Raw genomic sequence first — 18,988 nt, forward strand, 5'->3', positions numbered from 1 at the left:
CCTTTGTGGCTCGCCAAATGAGAATGAGATTTACCTGCCTGGTACTCCTCCAAGCACTCAAACCGCTGCCTACTGCAGGTCCACTTGAGAGGCAGGAAGCGATGGTGAGAGTTTCTATGGAGAAAGGAGAGAAATGTTTTTTCCTTTGAGAGCATCCTATTATTATTTTGCCTCAGGCACAGAGAGAAATGAGTCTTCTGTGTTTATGGGACCTAACACAAAACATCATGTACACACACTTATGCTGGCACACACACACACACATGCTCGGGTAGACTGGCAGCGGCATATCAATGAGATGAAGAAGGTAAAAGAGAGAAAATAAACACATCAGGCGGAATGCAAGGAGGATGTCGTGGCAATTCACCTCTTGCACTTGACTTCAATGAGAGAAGAAACAATTTGTCAATACAGCATTGTCACACTTTCTTTAATGCTCAGAGCATGACTCACTCACACTCGATACAGACATACAAGCTGCTGCAGAGGGGTGAGCCCAGAAGTGTTAGGGTGAATACTCCTTTATCTCTTTCACACCAACCTCTAGGAGTTGTTGTAACTACTACTTCGCGTGGTTATACCCATGCAGACATGCAGGCAGGATGTGCTTCAGCATGAACAGATATTCTTTGTCTCTCTGTCACACAGGAATATACTGTTCAGACACACAAACATGGTTTCTATGACTGCCATTAAGCATTTTTAACCTTTCAGAAGTTCACACAAGCATTTCTAGATATTCATACAATAATTTCCCTCACGAGGTACAATCAGTGGCAACTTGTTTCTCGAGGGCGCAAATTGAAGGACGTACCGCCTCAGATGGTTGCAGAGGAAGTTCAGATTAGATTTCAGTGTTAATGATTGCAGTGAGTTCATATAAGGTATGAAACTGATTAGAGCTACAACATAAAGAGGCTGAAGTTAAGTGTTTTGGTTTTTTTTTTTGTTTCAGAACATTATGATTTGAAGTGTAGTTGAAGAGTGTGGCTCACTCACAGAGAGTCAGTCTGAGGAGCAGCAGAAGCACCTCTCGTATCCAGAGGATGAAACCTATCGCTTTGGTCATCCTCTGACTTTTCTCCCTAGCACCACCATGAGGTTTACATTTATGGTTTTGAGTGAAATGTCTCAACTATTGGATAGATTGTCATAAATCCAACATGTCAGACTCCTTGTTAAACATGTCAGACTCCTCTTGGCAACAGGAAGAAAGGTAGAGAAAGGGGGCGGCAGCCTACTACACGAGAGAAGGTTTCAGGGCTTCCACCGCCATTATTAAGGCGTCAGACTTTACTCCTCCAGTTGCCCGTCTTCAATGAGGGATGTCCGTCCATTGTGGCAGAAAACAGCGAGGAGGGCGGCTCACGGCCAAGTGTCTGTGCATTATTCATGCTGCTTGTAAATTGGCCAGCTGCAGTCGGCTCGAGAGAAATTGCCCTGAGTTTGAAATACACTTCCTCTTCCCACACAGCAGGGCTGCTGCTCATGAGCTGCAGGTTTCCAATGGCATCGTTCCGCACAAACCACTGTTTCATTTTGTTTCCCATCATCTATAATTCTACAGCGGTGCTGCTTCAATGCCTCTGTTTTCCTCATGTGCTATATACTGTATCAGATTGAATTATACAGTATGCAGTATCCCACCTGTTCACTCATGTATTTCCAATACATGCGCACTGTGTTTTTTTTTTCTTTGAGAATCTATGGAGGTGCCAGAGGGCGTAATGCAATTGTGAATTATTGGGACTTAGGTAACTCTTTTATATTGCTGCCAAGCCCAAACATATTTTGGAGCAGAACCCAATAAAGCCGCAGTGATTTATGAACTCTACTTTTTCACTGGTTTGCCATTATTCAGTTTTTTTTTCCAAAGCAATCTTGAGAATGGCACATTTGTAAAGTGATAAGGAGAATGTTGCTGATGATTTCGCATGCGGCCTGGGGACGGGAGAGAGAGAGAAAAAAAAAAGAAAAAACAAATTGATGCCATTATACTGAATGGGAATGTCTGCTATGTGTGAGAATGACATCCAAACAATAGCTTTGTGCTTTTTTTTTTTTTTTTAAACAAAAATCTCCTCTCTCCTTCTGTCTCTCCCTCTCTCTCTCTCTCTCTCTCTCTCGCTCTCTTCCTCTCGTATCTTTAGATAACAAATACGCCCCTGCAGTGAGTCTAAATGGTTTTATATTCATCCTGGGAGGAGCCTACGCTCGAGCCACCACTATCTATGACCCAGACAAAGGCAACATCAAGGCTGGTCCCAACATGAATCACTCTCGGCAGTTCTGCAGGTAAGAGATTATTAATGGAGCAGCACCACATGTAAGTTAAATCCCCACTGTGGTGTTTTTTAAAGATTTTTCAAAAGCTCAAATTGCAGGTCTGTTTTCTGTGAACATTCAAAAACACTCACAGCGTTATTACACAGCCCGGAAAAATATGTAAAACGCAAGCTTATTAGTAATCTGTCAGTCTTTGTGTGATAACGCAGGTAAATGGTTGCACAAGGAAAATGTACTCAGGCCGGTTAATTAAAATTTGAACAAAGTCAGTTGTGGGCTGACAGTATTTCCACCGAGATGCAGTCAGAGTTGTGAAACTTCTCCCTCGGTGGAAAAATTGCTGTCTAATTCATGGGCTTGATTTTTAAATTTGCTTGATCAGTAACGCCGCTGTCTGTCACGCTGAGAGAAACAAGACACATCTGTTCAAATAGCAGAGACTCTGCTTGATTTAATCAACTTTCTTTCAAAGCATTTAATCGCTCAATTTCACCCCAAGTTATTACTGTGACATATAAGTCATTTGGGGGGGAGGGAAGGGTGGGGTTTCCACATAGTTAGGTGAGTGTCAGGTGAGATTGTGTTCTAACAAGAAAAATCAACAAATTGCAGTCCACAACTGTGACTTTTATACCATTTGTGGACACATAATAGCTGATAAAGGGAGATAAATGAAAATTTACAATAGTGGGATCACATCCTAATATCCCAGTCAGCTCGAGCCACTGAGGTGTGCAGTTTGCTGGATAATGAACCCACTGTTTTCCAGACCCGAGCCTTTCTTTTCTTCTTCTTTTTTTTTTTTTTTTGCAGAAGCTGAAAGAAAAGCATGCGCAAAATACATTTGGGAAGCAATTACAGACAGTGATCTTATGTGCAGAATGTATAACATAAATCATGTTGTCAGAGTTATTGATAAGCTGCAGCAGCACACGCCAGGCAGCTGTTCTGCTACATTTAACTAAGTCTGACAGAAGAGAAGAAGAGATGCAGGGAAGGAGGGAGAACAACACACACACACACACACACAGACACACAACTGCAGAGACAGAAACACACAAATACTCAGAAACGGCACTATCTACAGTGCATGCTCCTGCACAGACGATGAAGTCTAGCAGGTCATCGTGCAGGAGAGCAGATATTCTCTCCTCGCAGCGTCCAGCCCTCCGCAGGCCTGCACCTCCCCTCTGTTTATCAGGAAGAGCAGCTCCAGGCTTTGCCCTGCGCGCTCTCCATTTTGGATCAGCTGTGCTTTCTCTCTGAGTAGATTTAGGCTTTATGTAATAATCTTTTTCAGTCCCAACAGTGTTGTGAATTTGTGCAATAGGACTGCATGTTGTTCACTGTCTGTGTGTGTGTGTCGGAGCTTGCACCTTATGTAAATGCAGATCGTTCCAAACCCCAATAGGAGTACAAAGCCCTAATCAGCTTACAGCCCAAGTTTTAATCCTCTCCGCACACAAACTCCTGTTTCTGTTTCTCATATCAAATGAGCACATTTGTAGAGATATTTGCTTTTTCATTAGTTTTGTTTTTCTTTCGCCCTCAAGAGGGAATGTAATGTGTCGTCGTCGTCCCCCCACCACCACCACCACCACCACCTCACAAAGTAGCCTTGTTGGGCATGTTGAGAGCATGTGTGAGTGATGTCATATAATCTCAGGCGTGGCCCCCAGCATGTTTGTAGAGATGTTGTCTTGTGTCTGGCTTTGTTGTCTGATCATGAGTAACAATACGTAATATTTCTGCTGTGAGTCATACCGTAGCAATCTAATATCAAAGCCACATTAGCTTTCACGTTCATTTATCTTCCTGGCACTGATAACCTCTCGTTACTATTTGTTCTGAACAGACAAAAGTGTGTGATTACTGACACAAGAAGTCATATTTAATTTAAAAAAAAAAAAAAAAAGATTATTGAATAAAACAAAATTGTGTGTTTACAGTGCTGTGATCCTGGACGGGAAAATCTACGCCACAGGAGGGATCGTGAGCAGCGAGGGTCCGGCCCTCGGCAACATGGAGACCTTCGACCCTTGCACCAACACTTGGACGCTCCTGCAGTCACTGCCCTGCCCGCTCTTCAGACACGGCTGCGTGGTCATCAAGAAGTACATCCAGAGCGGCTGAGAGCGGCTCAGATGGGATCACACTGGGTCGACGCCGAACACCAGCTGAGCTCCGGTTGTGGGACGACGTGTGACAGCAGCTTAGGGCCAGCCGGTCGGGTCTGTCAGCGACCTCTGGACTTGACGCCAGCATCCATCCACCGTTACCCGTCCCACCCTCAAAAAGCCCTGTGCAGAATGTACTCATGTTTAAACTACTCAGCCATGTCAGGTGACGATGCCTAACCTCCAGTACTGTATGTGTCATGGTAGTAGTTCATCCTCTCATCCAACAGGCACAGGGAACCTCTTAGTAAATTACGAGCTCCTTTGTTTTCAATGTCATTGTTTCATTTCTGTCTTTTCCTGATCTCTGTAAGCTCACCACCTCCCTGTTTCTTTAAATATACTCTGACTCAGTGCAGCGTAAGCCAATGCAGGTCCAGATTTTTGTCCTTTTTTTTGAGTAAATTATGTTTGTCAGGTGTAGGTTTCATAGTCATTCATTAGCGAGCAGAGTTTTGTTGTGGTGTATGAACGTTTTTCACTAGTGACATCTACAGGAGGGGAGGAAAAATGAAGGGAAGTTATCAGCTGACTGTGTTCCTCTTTTATCCAATGGATGTGATGAGTTTCTTCTCTCTCCACTATGTCCGGAAGCAAAATTCCAAAGTATGGATTTATGAGGTAATTTTAAAAACAGATTTTGAACTCTGTGTAACCGGATTCTTATAATGACTCGCTAAACACAGGAAAAACCATCAAATCCGGGTCAGGTAGGGTTTAAAAAGAGAAAAATCGGTATTTTATCTTTGTTCTTGTGCAATTCCAGCTTGATTGAGATATCATCTGGACGGTGAGTGGTCTGTTCCCCTCCCCCTCCCCCTCCCCTCCTTGACTCACTCTTTTGCTCTCTGGGACAAAGACAGAGAGTGGGAATTCCTCCTTCCGCTGATGTCTGATCAGATGTTCAAGTTGGGACAGTTCCTCCGGGAAAAAAAGCACAATAATCACCTGTGACTGTTATCATAGAATTTATTTGTTGTTTCAGGTTTTTTCTCTGTCTTCATCAGTTTCCCTCCCACCTTCTTTTGTTTTATACAATGTGTTTCATTGCAACCCAAAAGTGACGTTGGGTTGATATTCTGTAAATACAGGAAGGAAATATGTATATTTTAAAAACCTGAAGGCAATTCTGTATAAATGTTTTTAGGAAAAAAAATGATAGGTTGGATTCAAAAATGGTATGTCTGTAAATCTGTACCCAAAAAGGAGAAATTAACAATTGTTATTATTGAAACCTAATACATATACCAGAACATGGACACATTGTCATGTCTTTTTTTGTATACTGTGTTATGAATCAAGGGTTATAGTAAAAATCTTCTCAAGGTGAAAATATTTGAAACAGGTAAGTGAGGTTTTTACAGTGTATTTACCACAGAACAAGGGTGAAAAGTACATTTTGACACATAAAAAAATACAAAAGTGTGATTTATAAAAATGAGATGCAGCCAAATAGCTTCACTGATGTAAGCCTGTGTAATCCTGCTTCCTGAAAATATCCACAAGTCATTTAAAACATCAAGTGTGAGATCACAAATTGTCCAAATTGACAGTAAGGAAAAAAAAACAAAACAAAAAAAACACTTCAAATTTACAGTTTGCACCTTTTTATTCAAGTATATCACAGCAGTTTATTTGAGAAATACAGTAAATGTTTCATTTCAAATATAACTTACACTAAAAGTAACAATTGCGAACAGGTGTGTTAAATACACTTAACCTCAAAACAAACAGAATTGACAAAGCTATGAAAAGTCTTGACTAAATTAACTGGAAAAAAATAGGGAAGAACAAAGTCTTTTAGGATAGAACAAACCCTTTCCTTCTGCATACTGGACTAAGTAGTCTCAACTACCAGACAAAAATTGGTTGTTAGTCCAAACTGGCTACAATTTATAATAACAAAGGAAGATCACAATGTATGACATTTAACTACCCATATTTCATTTCCAAATGTGTTTCTAAATTCATAAAAAATAACTCTTTTGGCAGAAAGTGGAGACAAAGTGAACAACATTAAAAGAAATGTTTTTAGTCTGGTCCTGTTTCTCTTCCTGGGATGCGTTAGACAGACACTATGTTTTGTTTAAATATCCGTCCTATTGTTAAGTCTCTTCCAGTATGCCACAGTCTATAACCACTTAAAAGAAAAACACCAGAACATTGAAATAAATAGAAAAGTTGAAAGGGCATGTTGTCGCGTGTTGAACCTGAGAGACCTGTAAACCCTTTATTCCCCTTTACACGCCAAATAAACCTGCTACACAAACGCTACGCAAATCAGCAAAAAACTGTTAAAAACGGACGCGTGAGGCTTTCCAATTAGTTAAATTTTTCAAAAGTACAAAAAGACAATTTACTGAATATTAGGTGTAAAACATGTTTAATAATAAATAATAAGAATCATGAGATGAAAATCTGCAAAAAACTGAATTTGAAAAAAAAAAAAAAAAAGGCGATGGATGTGTAATGAGGCAGAAAAATGCTCTATATAGCTTCTAAGAAGGTATGGGGTGATCATATGAAAGAGGAGCAGATCTAGGATATTCTCCTCAGTGTCAAGGTACAGTAGAAATGAAGAAAACCTGAAACTAAAGCATAAAATATACAGTCCATGAAATATCCTTAAAATGTATGCAATCATCATCTGGCTCAAATGCAAACATACATAACAATCGGAGAGATAAACAAATCTTGGATTACTGCAGCAGCCGTGGTTGCACTGATCTGGTACCTTGGATGGTACTGTAGATGTTGCAACAGTATTTTGGGGGGGGAGAGAAAAATACTGTTTTTGTACCCAGTAAACAGTTTTTGCATTAAAATAAATTAAGCTGAGGTAGCTTTGGTTTCTCTCTCTCTGCAGTAGTCCAAGTGCTAACCTGTCATTGCCAGTTTGCATATGGTCTTTGCTTTTATCACCTAGAATCTGAGAAAAAAGGCAGAGGTGAGCTGGGGTCAGAGTTGCACCAAGAGGTTTGAGGATTGGACAAGAGTGCTTTTGAGAGAAAGAAGGGGCCTTCTCCAGTCTACACCTGGTCAAAATATGGCATCTTCAAAAAACACGTAAAATGCCATGAAAACCTTTATAAAGCTTCAGTAAATACCTTCATTTACTGCAGTCAGAGAACATACTGTGTGTTGGCCACAAATGAGAATCCAGCGTCTCTCATCTGGTGTTGTAAAGAACAGAAATAAATCCATAAAGTTGGTACACATTTGAAAGGAGGAAAAAAAAAAAATCATGTAATGCTTTATACACCTTAGTGACGGGCACTGCCTAGAATGGCCTTGTTCATTATGGATTCACAACCCATGCAAAAAAACAATCTGAACTCGAGCAAAGCACCTTATAAAAAAAAAAGTAAAAAATAATTATCAAATACACAACATAATACAGAAATCGTATCTAATAGAACATTTTCATAGTTGGAAACAGAATTCCTGTGAACAGGCACCGTTATGTCAGAGCTCAGCACCTTTGAGGGAGTGGGGGGTAAAACTTGGCACAATGAATCATTTGACTCGCATCATTATTTTTGCATATGAAATCTGAAGAAAAGCTGGTGTTGTTGACCTCTCTTTACACCTGCTCAGGTGGTGACTGATCTCCCCAGCCGGTCTGGGGTTTAACAGGGCATGAATACATTTAAATATCATAACATTTCAAGTGCTTGAGACGTATCTGGCCAGACAGTCACAGAAGTGAGAATATTACTTTCTAAGTAATATCAACAAGTATTCTTCAAGTTTTCACATGTCGTCAATTAGTTATTTTGGACCAAGTTGAAACTAACTAGAGATGTATAACCTAGATATGTTTTTAATCAATCTAATGGTGTTAAGATATATATATAATTTTTTTTTATTTTTTTTTTGCTTCAAGGTCACTGTGACCTCAGTGGTTAGGACCCACCCCTAGTTGGAGCCTGTTCATTGTAGTTGTAAAGAAGTAGTTCTAAATAAAAAAATCCTGTTAAATATATCAGTTTCATATGAGATTTAAATAAGGCACACACTAGGCAGTGCAAACTACAGACGCATTCCAATTTGTACTGCTTTCCAGTTCCTCGGCCGGGGTGTCGATAGGAAAATCAACTGGCGGGAACAGCTTGAGCGGAGAGGGAAAAACACATTCATATCGTGAATGCAGTGAGGAGGGGGTTCAGCTACCACAAAACTATTTAGGACGTGACAATCTGCCAAGACTGTGAACGCCAGAGGTGGTTTGAGAGCGAATGTTTTGAGTGAGGGTTTTTTTTTGTTGTTGTTGTTTTGTTTTTTAAGAGCTGAGCTAAGCTTACGCTGCGCTTGTTCACCAGTAACTCAGAGAAAAAAAACACTTGAGTTTTCCACACCTGATGACCGCCGTAATGGGAAGGACATAATCACTTCTAGTCCTGCTGTGCTAACCTCATCAAGTTTGTGTTCGCACTAAAACTTCTTTGTAAACTATTGTTCTGGGTCAGTATCCTTGACGGTGGCTCAGATATTGAACTAATGAAGTAGCTAAAATGGCAGAAAAAAAAAAAAAATGAGCCGCATAATAACAATGGTAATAACTGGCCTGTGATAAAGCGTTCCACTCGAGGGCAAGATTGGCTCAGCAACGTAGTTCAGTGATTCAGAACATTATCTGTCCTCATCTCCTAGCGGCACTCTGCATTCACACTTCTGCTGGTGAGGATCTGAGTGAGTGTGTGTGTTTAGAAATACATGCATACCCAAAAGTGTCAGGGGTGTGCGAGTGTGTATGCACGGACCGCTCCACAGAAAAAAAAACGGCCAGGTTGTGATATGACATCACCCGATCTGTCTGTTGGTTTTGCTAGTCGTCCAAGTTAAGAAGTAATCCCAAGAGCAGCATGGATAAAAGTTAGGATAGCACCCGAGTAGCACCAGGGTTGCCCGTCACAATTGGTGTATGTGTGTGTGTGTGTGACTGACACACCTCCAGGGGTTTGGTTGTGTAGAATGGGTCTGGATCTGGCCAGGTTCCTGAGACGATAGCACCATTGAATGTCTCTGTCCTCAATCTCGTCCTCGTTGTGTTCCCTCCCAGCAGGAGGAGGGCGCTGGATTTTTCCCGTGTGTGGTTGCGTGTGTATGTTGAGGGCTGGACTCGGACGCTCCTTCACTCTCTCTCACTCAAGTTTGTGTGTGTCTTTGTGGTCCCAGGCTGTTCAGGATTTACCTGATGGGTACTCTCTCTCTCTCCATCTCACAGGAATGTATCAAAATGCTGGATTCTCTCCTCCATCTCCTGCACCACAAACAGACACATAAAAACATACCGCTTATTCTCAACCGACACAGGAAACTTGGAGGTGTGTATATAAAGCATCTGTGCATCATGGTTTCAATATTACTTGGAAATTTCCCACAGCAAACAACAACTTTCACCATGATAAATTATGTAAAATGAGGCAAAGCTGTGCTGGAATGAGACGGGCAATTTTTCTGAGCATGAAAACAGCAGAGTTTGACACTGACTAAATCTGAACAGAGCCGGAGGAAGAGAGATGGATGTTAGCCTGCAATAGACCATGATTAATGCCTTGAAGATGTTACACTGTGTGTGTTCTCATCTGAATGGCTGAGTCAGTGCGACAGACGCCGCTACAAGATACCAATTTCAACATCTACAACAAAAAATTAACCATCAACAGTGAAAAGCAATATTACACGTCTAAAGAGATTAACTTTTCAGGGAGGGCCGGCTCTCCTTTGCTCGAAACTTTTGCATCACACACAAACAGGCAAAGTTAGTGAGAAGCGCACAGCTTCTTGGGTGATTATCAACTACTGATACTACAAAGGCCTTTTTTTTAAGCTAAGAAGTACTCGAATATTGCTAACATCTTTAGTACTTAGTACTGCACTTTTTAAAAATGTAAATTGCTGGAAACTCTTTGTGATATTTCTGAAATTTGTTTCTGTAGCCAAGACAGAAAAGGGCCAATTTATTCAATTAATTGAATAGCCAATCAACAGATGTATGTTTTTAAGCAAAAATACTAAAATCTCACTGGTTCCAACTTATCAAATGTGAATATGTGTTGGTTTTCTGGGTCTTCTAAGATAATGAACTGCATATCTTTGGGTTAGTTGGGACTGCTAGTTGGACAAAAGCAATTTAAACGTGTCACATTGGGCACATTGGGGAAAAATAAATAAATAAATTAATACATTTCAACTGGTGCTCAAGTCCTCTGTTAAATGAGACAAGTTGATAGTGGCCAGCTGTTCACACTCTAGATGTAATGCCAACTATACCCAACACATCTTGCAATTTATTCTGAATACATTTCAGAAAGGTCACAGGAGTGATGCCATGCTGCATATGGTTCTAACTTCCCTTCCAACTCCATTTATAACATCAATTAAGCACTTCGCACTTCATCATACCCCCGCAGCTATCAACACCAGGTCACACAAGCTGTAAAACCCAATGAAGCTATGAAAAGTGGAAGTTAATGTGCAACTGAATAAAAATCCATTATTTTAGAAATTCCCTGAAAGCTCTAGTTCGTCAGGTACAGCCCATGTTTAGAGACACCGATGCTTTTAACACCCGTCTCGTTTGCGGCGTTTCACTGTACACCCACACACAAATAAGCTCTTTGCCGCCTTGACGCTTTGCACTTCTGTGATCTCAGTTCCATCAGCCTGAAGGCCTATCACCTTGTCTTCCCAAAAAACACAGCAGACAATCTAACGAGCATCCACAGCACCTATCCTCTGTGTCACAAACCTACTCTTCCTCACTAACATAAAGCTACGCCTGTAGGGCTCCCTTCTCTTGCATGAGTGGAAGACGACCTGCATGGAAAGAAGGTCTCATTTTTCCATCACTCAACAGGCAACACATGGCAGAATTTTTCCCACTGGGGCCATCAACACTATCCATTAAAAGACAAATACAAGTTCCACATTGTTAAGATCGTCATCCATTTGTGATGTTCAACCTGTTTGTGACAAAGGTGTTGTAAATTACTTTGGTGTACCCACCTTCTTTGAACCTGTCCTATCCACTGCCAACTCAATACGGATTTTTTTCTATTTCCCAGAACAAATTTTCTACAACCCCTGAGAGAACAGGATTCTCTGTGGTGTGTATGTGCACGTTAGGAGAGCAAAACAACAACAATGTACGTTTTTTTTTTTTTCCTGGAAAGAAAAAGAGAGCTGAGAAAGAACAATTTTGTCTATTGTGTCTGGATGAGGGTGTTGTTCCACAAGCTACTGACAATAGATTCACATTCGGCACTCTGCTCTTCATGCATTCTGCTCTACAGAGCCTAACGTCAATGGAGAAGCTCACTTCTCCGCCTCTTATATATTATGGATTTGTCTTTAGAAGACTGTTCAACATTGGTACAAAATGTCAAAATGAGAGGTCTCAAAAGAACCTCTAGCCTGACATAAAAGCCATGGTACACATGGTCAAATTATCTGAATGTGAAAAAGTCACGTCATCTACTTTTTACCATCTACAGGCTGGAATAAGAGAAAGATACCATCAAATAACTACATGGACCTCGAAATCCAACGTGTTTTGTGTTGATGGTGCTTTGGATTAACAAGTGAGCTAACAAAAGGTATATTACTGTAAATGCCTGCAGGCTACAATCTTCAGTTGCAAACATAAATAAGCAGAGAAATAACAAACTCTCATGATGTTCAGCTAGCTCGGCTAGTGGCATGTACAGCTCTGTCACTGCACAGATCCAGGTTAAAAGGTCAAAGGCTCTCACAAAGTATTTAATTGCTGTCTGAAACATGGGCAAAATGTAATACTAGGCCTAGGGCAATATGAATGCCAATTTGTAGATAGGAACATAGCTGGTGTGTTATTGTGTACAGGGCAGAGATGGTCCCTCTGGCTTTAACTGGAAGCGGGGAGCAGTCCACTCCATCTGCTGAAAGGTCAGCTCTTGTGGAAGACTGAGACAAGCCGTACCCAGAGGAGGACAGGGGGAGGGTAAAGGAGACAAATGAATGGACACGTTCCATTTCACTCGTCTCTACGATGTAGACACAAACAACACGTGCTACAGCTGAATGCAGGATTAAGTGGAAATGGCCTAAACCGCCATACCAAGTGTTCAGGAGACTCTTGAAGTGAGAGTGGAGTTGTGTGTGTGATCATGTGATGTGCGAGAGCATATCTCCTCCCCCTCATGTGCTGGTTGAGTGGCTGCAGCAGCCAATTAGTGCTGGTTAGTACTGCAGTAAACCAGTAAGTAATGAAAAACCCAGGAGGTGAAGAGGAAAGAGATGAGAGCAGGAAACAGTTGTAGCAGGTTAAATTCACCAGTTTAAAAGAGCAGTTAATTTCCCCGGGATTACCTGTGTGCGTTAATCAAGAAAGTAAGTGCATGTTTTACCTGCCTTTGTGTTTCATGTGTAATTATATTGACATGCTAGCTGATCATTCTAGAGGCAGTTCATTAAGTTTGTCTTGGGTGGATGTTATGTTCTGCCTGTTAAACTTGTTCAGTTGCTATGTTTCACAATTAATCCATATTGCCAAGATAGGTTAAGGTTATAAAGAGCTGCAGCTCTGTGGGGGGCGGGGGGGCTGCTGAGCTACACACATGTAGAGCAGAGAGACCACAGCGGACAGGATGAAGCTCCGCATTTACACAAAATCCACCAATGCAGCACATTCCGGCAGGGTTGTGCAGAGGTGTGGGCACGTTTATGTGTGCTTTAGAATGTAGCTGCCGTGAAATTCATTCATTCATTCACTCTCTAGCTCGCTCGACCACCACTGCTCTCTCTCTCTCTCTCTGAGCCGGGGAGGAGGGACCATTTTTGAATGCTGTGTGTTTACAAACACCAACCAACAAATCCTGCATAATATACCTTTAAACATTAATGTTGTTGTGACATTTGCACTTATTTCCCTGCAAGATAAATTACTGCCTAAATTAGCTATTTGCTGGCATAATTGTTTCTATAACATTATGTATGGAAACAGAACGGAGTAATAATACATTAGTGTTACTTAAAGAGTATTTTATTGAGTGTAGGTAATTGATGCATATTCAGTGGTGCTATTTGGGTGACATTTCATGCTTCCAACTTAGTGGTATCTTATGTTATTAACATGTAACTTCGAATGAGAAACTTTCTAACCTTAGAGTGTGCCACCAGTAGCAAATGAGACCATAAAGCTAAAATATGTAATATATTTGAGTGAAGGAGACTATGACATTGAATGTTGAAGGGTAGATTATTATTAATTTATTAATATTGCTCCATATCCTCCTATTACTGACCTTGAATTTGCGGTCTTATTTTCATGGTAAGCTACAGAATGTAGTGTTATGATTGCATAGAATGTGCATATGTTTGTTTCCCGCAGACCACACGCAATAAACTGGTAAAGGAAAGTTCTGCCTCCTCTGTGTTTGATTAACACACCTTGGCAATGGCTATCACACTCAAACCACTTAGTGTCACCTACATTGAGTATCAACCCTGCATACCTCTGTGTATGTGCGCATGTTTTTGCATTCTCTGGGGAGTTACAAGGAGATGACCTGCTGTAGAGTCGAGATGTGTGTTGGAAAACACAAGCAAACAGAACACGTGCCAAATGCGCTGACATTTCTGCTCTTGGAAACACCAATTTAGGCTGGCGGTATGAAACCAACACAGACGTGCACCCTCCCTCCCTCCACCAGCCTGCCTGTTGACAGGCGGCACCACCTGGCTGACTGCTCTCTCCCTGTCTTTCTGACATTCTGGCAGCCAGCTCTGGCTACCAGCACCAGGACACTGCCATTCCTGGCCCGCTGAAAACACTAACATCCTACAGCAGTGGCAGCATCAGCAGCAGATGACCAGATGGGATTCTGGGAAAATATACAGCAGCTTTTTCTATATGGAACATTGTCAAAACAGATTAGAAGTGAAAATTTTTAACCTTATACTGAGTTTTTCGTTAACTCTTACTCACAATAGGTGAGAAATGTATTTTTTGAGGTATTTTCAAAAGAGACAAGGATAGAAATGAACGTATTAAGAAACTCAAATCCAAATTTCATATCTCATGCTACTTAGATCTCGCTCAGGTTGTTGGACATGGATTATCTTTTAAAATTGTAAATCTGCCTTTTAGAGAACAGGAGCCAAACGATTTTAAGACGTAGAATAAATAATGTTGAATGTAGGATTCTCTTATTAATCTTTTTAGAGTCTGGTCCCTGGACTCATACATACTGAACACAATCTTTCCACTCTGTCCTCATTTGATCCTATTTTGGAACAAAAAGAACACTGGTTAAAAAAAAAAATAAGAACCCTTAATTTCAAACCTGATATTGATTTATACCATTTCTGCCTGGCTCTCCAAGGGTGGATATCTATCTACCAATAGCAACACCTAGTAGTGATTTCTGTCATGTTGACTTCCAGATGCAATATCCTGTTCAGCCGGTTTCAGTGTGTATTGATGTCTATATCTAAGCTCCAAAAAAGGGATACTTGCATTGCATTATTTGAAACGGCTCCTCTCAGATATACGGCCCTGTCCACTTTTCCATCATGCCTGGAATGTTATTAGTTCAATAAATGTTACCAGTTGTTTAAAACCCTCACTGTCAAAGTGGCAACATGTGTCATCGCATCATAAAACAAGCTACTTGGACCGAGCTATTCTACTTGCACATGGTTAAGTCTGGTTATGAAAATACATATTTATCCTTTGGCGTCCTCTCTGAGTCCCGTAGAGCAGCTGTAGACCATTTGACCTCAATTCAGCTTTTCCACAACTACTGAAGTCTCCTCTTTTGTATCCCACACAAAAGATGACCCTTGCTGAACAGCTGTAAAAGAGGGTCTCACATTCACTTACAAATGAATTTTCCTTGTTCACATATTCTCTTAAGAGGCTTAAATTGACTTGCTGGTTACCTAGCAACAAGGTGTTGGGGCAACTATTGTGTGTTGAGAAGATGAGAGGTCGACGGAGGAGATGGAATCATGTAGCAATGTCTCAAATGGGGCTGCAATGATTGTTTTTATGATTGATTAATCTGCTGCTTCTTTTCTCGCTTAGTTTTTAGCATTTATACATGTTTTTAAAAACAATCTAATATCAAAATAATCTGTCATGAGGCTAATCTGATGCACTGCATTGTATTATTTAACATAATGTTGAAGATTTTAATAGAAGACTAATGAGTTATAGGAATTTAGTGGCTCCTTCTTGGCACACGACACTTGCTCTATGATTTACTTTGACTGACTTGTACTGACAACTAGACCGTTAAAGGAACTTTAAAAAAGGGGTAGTGCGAGTGTCTCTCTCTGACCTCCAGTAGCTGGGTCTTGTCGTACTCTCTGCGGTGCTGGAAGATACACTGGCTGAGAAGGGAGTACAGTCTCTCCAGCTGCTCCACGCTGTAACCCTCACTCTTCTTCACCACCATATCCAGTAGAGCCTGAGGGGAACGGTACAATTACACATTAAGAGCTGAAGATGTATTTACTTTCAAACACTTCTTAAAGACACATTCTAAATATTATTAATAACATCCAGTTACAATAATGAAACGCGAATATTGCTGAATAACTGGTCACACAAGCTAAGCATCAATGTTGGTGCGTAGAGATTAAGCATTTGGAGGTCAACTGTATTCAAAAGCAATTAAGATCAGAGTGACAGCTAATTAAGGCTAATCATAATTAGAACCAAGTTTACATTTCACTGCTACTTTAATTAAAACATTCTGGACAGTCAAAGGCCATTTTAATTGACCTGTTCCTCACATTTTACCCAAGCCAATGTCTGTGTGTGTGTGTGTGTGTGTGTGTGTGTGTGTATGCGTGCGTCTATTTAAACACAGAGCTCATCAGAATGCATGGACTCAGACAGCAAAGGCGCAATAATTAAAGTTACCATCAATGACACAAGGCAAACAGAAATGAAATGGTGTGTGCATGTGTGTGTGTGTGTGTGTGTATGTGAAAGACAGTGACCATGTGTTAAACACATAAAACCGAGGCAATGTCAAGATTAATAAGGCGTAGATGTTTGTTGAAGCCTCTCATCAGCGAACGTCTGAAAGATAATGACACTGAGCAAAAGAAAAATTACAAAGGCAAAAAAGGTTAGCATCGCTCTACTCCATCTGACAGTGATTTCTGTTTAAATGACAGAACACTTGTGTTGATTAAAGTTAGACTAAAGCTTCAGATCAACTGAAACTTCAGTAAAAACTCAGACTTCACTCATGAACCAGGGATCTGAACCTAAAGTGCAATACTTTGCTTTGTTAGGACATTTTTTTGCTTTTCAGTACAAACACCTCTAATGGAGTTATGGAAAACACTGCTGCCCTTGGGATCCACCGTGACAGTAAACATTCCAGTTTTTTACCCCACGGCTCTCAACATGAAATTGAAAAGAGGTAAAATTATTTCTTGAAATGTGACACTGAAAACATTATGTACATAACATCACCTGGGTCCACAGAGCGATGTTTAGTTGTTCAGTGTAATAGCTTCATGTGTGGCTGCTAAAGTGTTATGAGGCAGCAGCAGTGACTATGGTTCCCAGAAATTTCCCTACAAGCACCACCAGATGAGAATTTGGCTACTGTTGCATAACTATTCTTTCATCTACCCACTACACTGTTGACAATAAACATAATGAGTAACAGGGGAGATTATTAGGCTTTTCATAGGTCTGCATTCTTGAGTCTTTTCTTGTTTTTTTTGTTGTTTAAGTAGAACAGTATTAATTTTGTTATATGTTAATGTTAATATCCACATGTTAATATCCACATCAACGTTTTAAGGTTTTCTATTCTGAAGAAAGATTCACTTTATTTTAAACAATCAACGAGGAGAAGAAACGCACAAAAAAAACAACCTTTTCTCAAATCTTTTTAGTATTCCGTCACTCAGAGTAAGTTTCATTTTCCATATTTTTCCAGCTTGATTTCCAACAGATGCTTATCACGCTGAACTCAATAGCCTGGAAACATGACTGTGAGCAGATAATACCTTTCAAATATTCACACTCCCATTACTTAATCTGGCAGTGTAGGAGGATTCACCAGTAATATGCCTTCAACATAAAAACTCCACCAGGCCAATCTAATTACTGTGGGTCCCTCGACAAATAAAAAGGTGCTCACAGAAATGATAATGATCATACACTTCAAAAAAGTCCCATAAGCTGCTCTATATTGAGCATATTTCTTTTGGTGCTTTTTGTACAGTGAGTCTTACTGGTCTACCGTCAAGGGAGCTCTCAAGTTTCGTGGGTTTTAGCCCAGACTTAAGTAATATAGGAGGACAAAATAGAGCACACCATGGTGAGATGCCAATTTTAACAAGACACGTATAAAAGCTTTAATTGGCATCATTATAACCCATCTTATATGTAGGTAATAATGTGAGATTCTCTGCAGGACCCTGCTCCAACCCTTACTTTCATGCGACTGGCACTGCATTTCCTTCCATTTTTCATTATGTTTTCCATCTTGTGCTTTAAGTGCATTTCACTACTTTACAGTGCACCTTCTCTCCTTTATAGAGCATCTTCTCACCTCCTGCCTATTTAAATGTTTTATAGAAGCTCTCCTCACCTCTTCTTCAACCCCATTTTTTCCAGACAACACTTTCCTCCCCTTTGCTTCCAATTTCCTGGAACGCACTGTTGCACTTTCGAAATAATCCACTTCAGACTGCATTCCCACTTGTTTTTTTTTAAAAGCTGTATTTCAGACGGTTGGTCCAGATATTTTAGTCATTTTAACTGCTCTCTGTCTACTGATACTCCGCTCCTATTTTTAACATGCCACTGTTTACCCCCCCTTTAAAGATGCCCTCTCTAGATCCCTCTGCTTGAAGTAATTTTAGACTGATCTCCAAGCTGCCATTTTTATCGAAGATTTTAGGAAAAACTGTCTCCACTCAACTGATGTCTTTTCTGAACAACAATCAAATTTTTTGAAAAATTTCAACTGGTTTCTGCTCCCTACACAGCACTGAGACTGCTCTGGTCAATTCTACTTGACCTCAGCTCAGCCTTTGACACAGCAGACCAACATGTTTTAATCAGCTATCTGAAGAACTATGTTGGCATCAGTGATGTGGCTCTGGATTGGTTCATCTCCTATTTGTCAAGCAGGTCCTTCTCTGTAATACTTGGAGATGCCTCCTCCTCTTGTGTTCTTCTCTTTTGTGGGGTCCCCGAGGGCTCTATTTTGGGTCCCCTCTTATTCACTATATACATGCTACCCCCAGGGGCAAATCTTACGTAAACATGACGTCGATCTCCGTTTCTATGCGGATGACACACAATTATATATCCCTTTAAAGATTGGTACCACCAATATTCCTTGTATTATGTCCTGCCTTGCTGAAATTAAAAATTGGATGTCCAAAAATTTCCTGCAGTTGCATGACAGAAATAATTATAATTACCCCATCTGGCCCCAGCACTAGCAGCGTTAACAATCCCTCCTCTAATCTGGGTGTCTTATCTAATAATGTTCAAA

The 18,988-nt window shown here is 40.5% G+C and overlaps 2 protein-coding genes across 5 annotated transcripts in view; one reads left to right on the top strand and one right to left on the bottom strand.

Moving 5' to 3' along the window:
• The window catches only part of LOC122965383 (kelch-like protein 29), a 219,385-nt gene extending 213,663 nt beyond the window's left edge, over positions 1–5,722 (top strand). For all 3 annotated transcript variants that reach the window (XM_044329397.1, XM_044329398.1, XM_044329396.1), the window contains 2 exons: positions 2,151–2,295; positions 4,236–5,722. In XM_044329397.1, the coding sequence (XP_044185332.1) occupies positions 2,151–2,295; positions 4,236–4,419 (329 nt within the window). In that variant the 3' untranslated portion in view covers positions 4,420–5,722. The remainder of the gene's footprint in view (positions 1–2,150; positions 2,296–4,235) is intronic.
• A 331-nt stretch (positions 5,723–6,053) lies between these two features.
• The window catches only part of atad2b (ATPase family AAA domain containing 2B), a 77,139-nt gene continuing 64,204 nt past the window's right edge, over positions 6,054–18,988 (bottom strand). Inside the window, exons 27-29 of one of the 2 annotated variants that reach the window (XR_006398215.1) lie at positions 15,791–15,919; positions 9,415–9,726; positions 6,054–7,636 (exon numbers count right to left, since the gene is read on the bottom strand). Coding sequence is in view for 1 of the 2 variants with exons in the window: in XM_044329395.1 (XP_044185330.1) it covers positions 9,685–9,726; positions 15,791–15,919 (171 nt within the window). In the remaining variant the exon portion in view is untranslated. Of the gene's footprint in view, positions 9,727–15,790; positions 15,920–18,988 lie in introns of both variants that reach the window. The other variant, XM_044329395.1, reaches the window with a different exon arrangement.

The sequence above is a fragment of the Thunnus albacares genome, chromosome 16 (genome assembly GCF_914725855.1).
Source record: "Thunnus albacares chromosome 16, fThuAlb1.1, whole genome shotgun sequence".
Lineage (NCBI taxonomy): Eukaryota > Metazoa > Chordata > Actinopteri > Scombriformes > Scombridae > Thunnus > Thunnus albacares.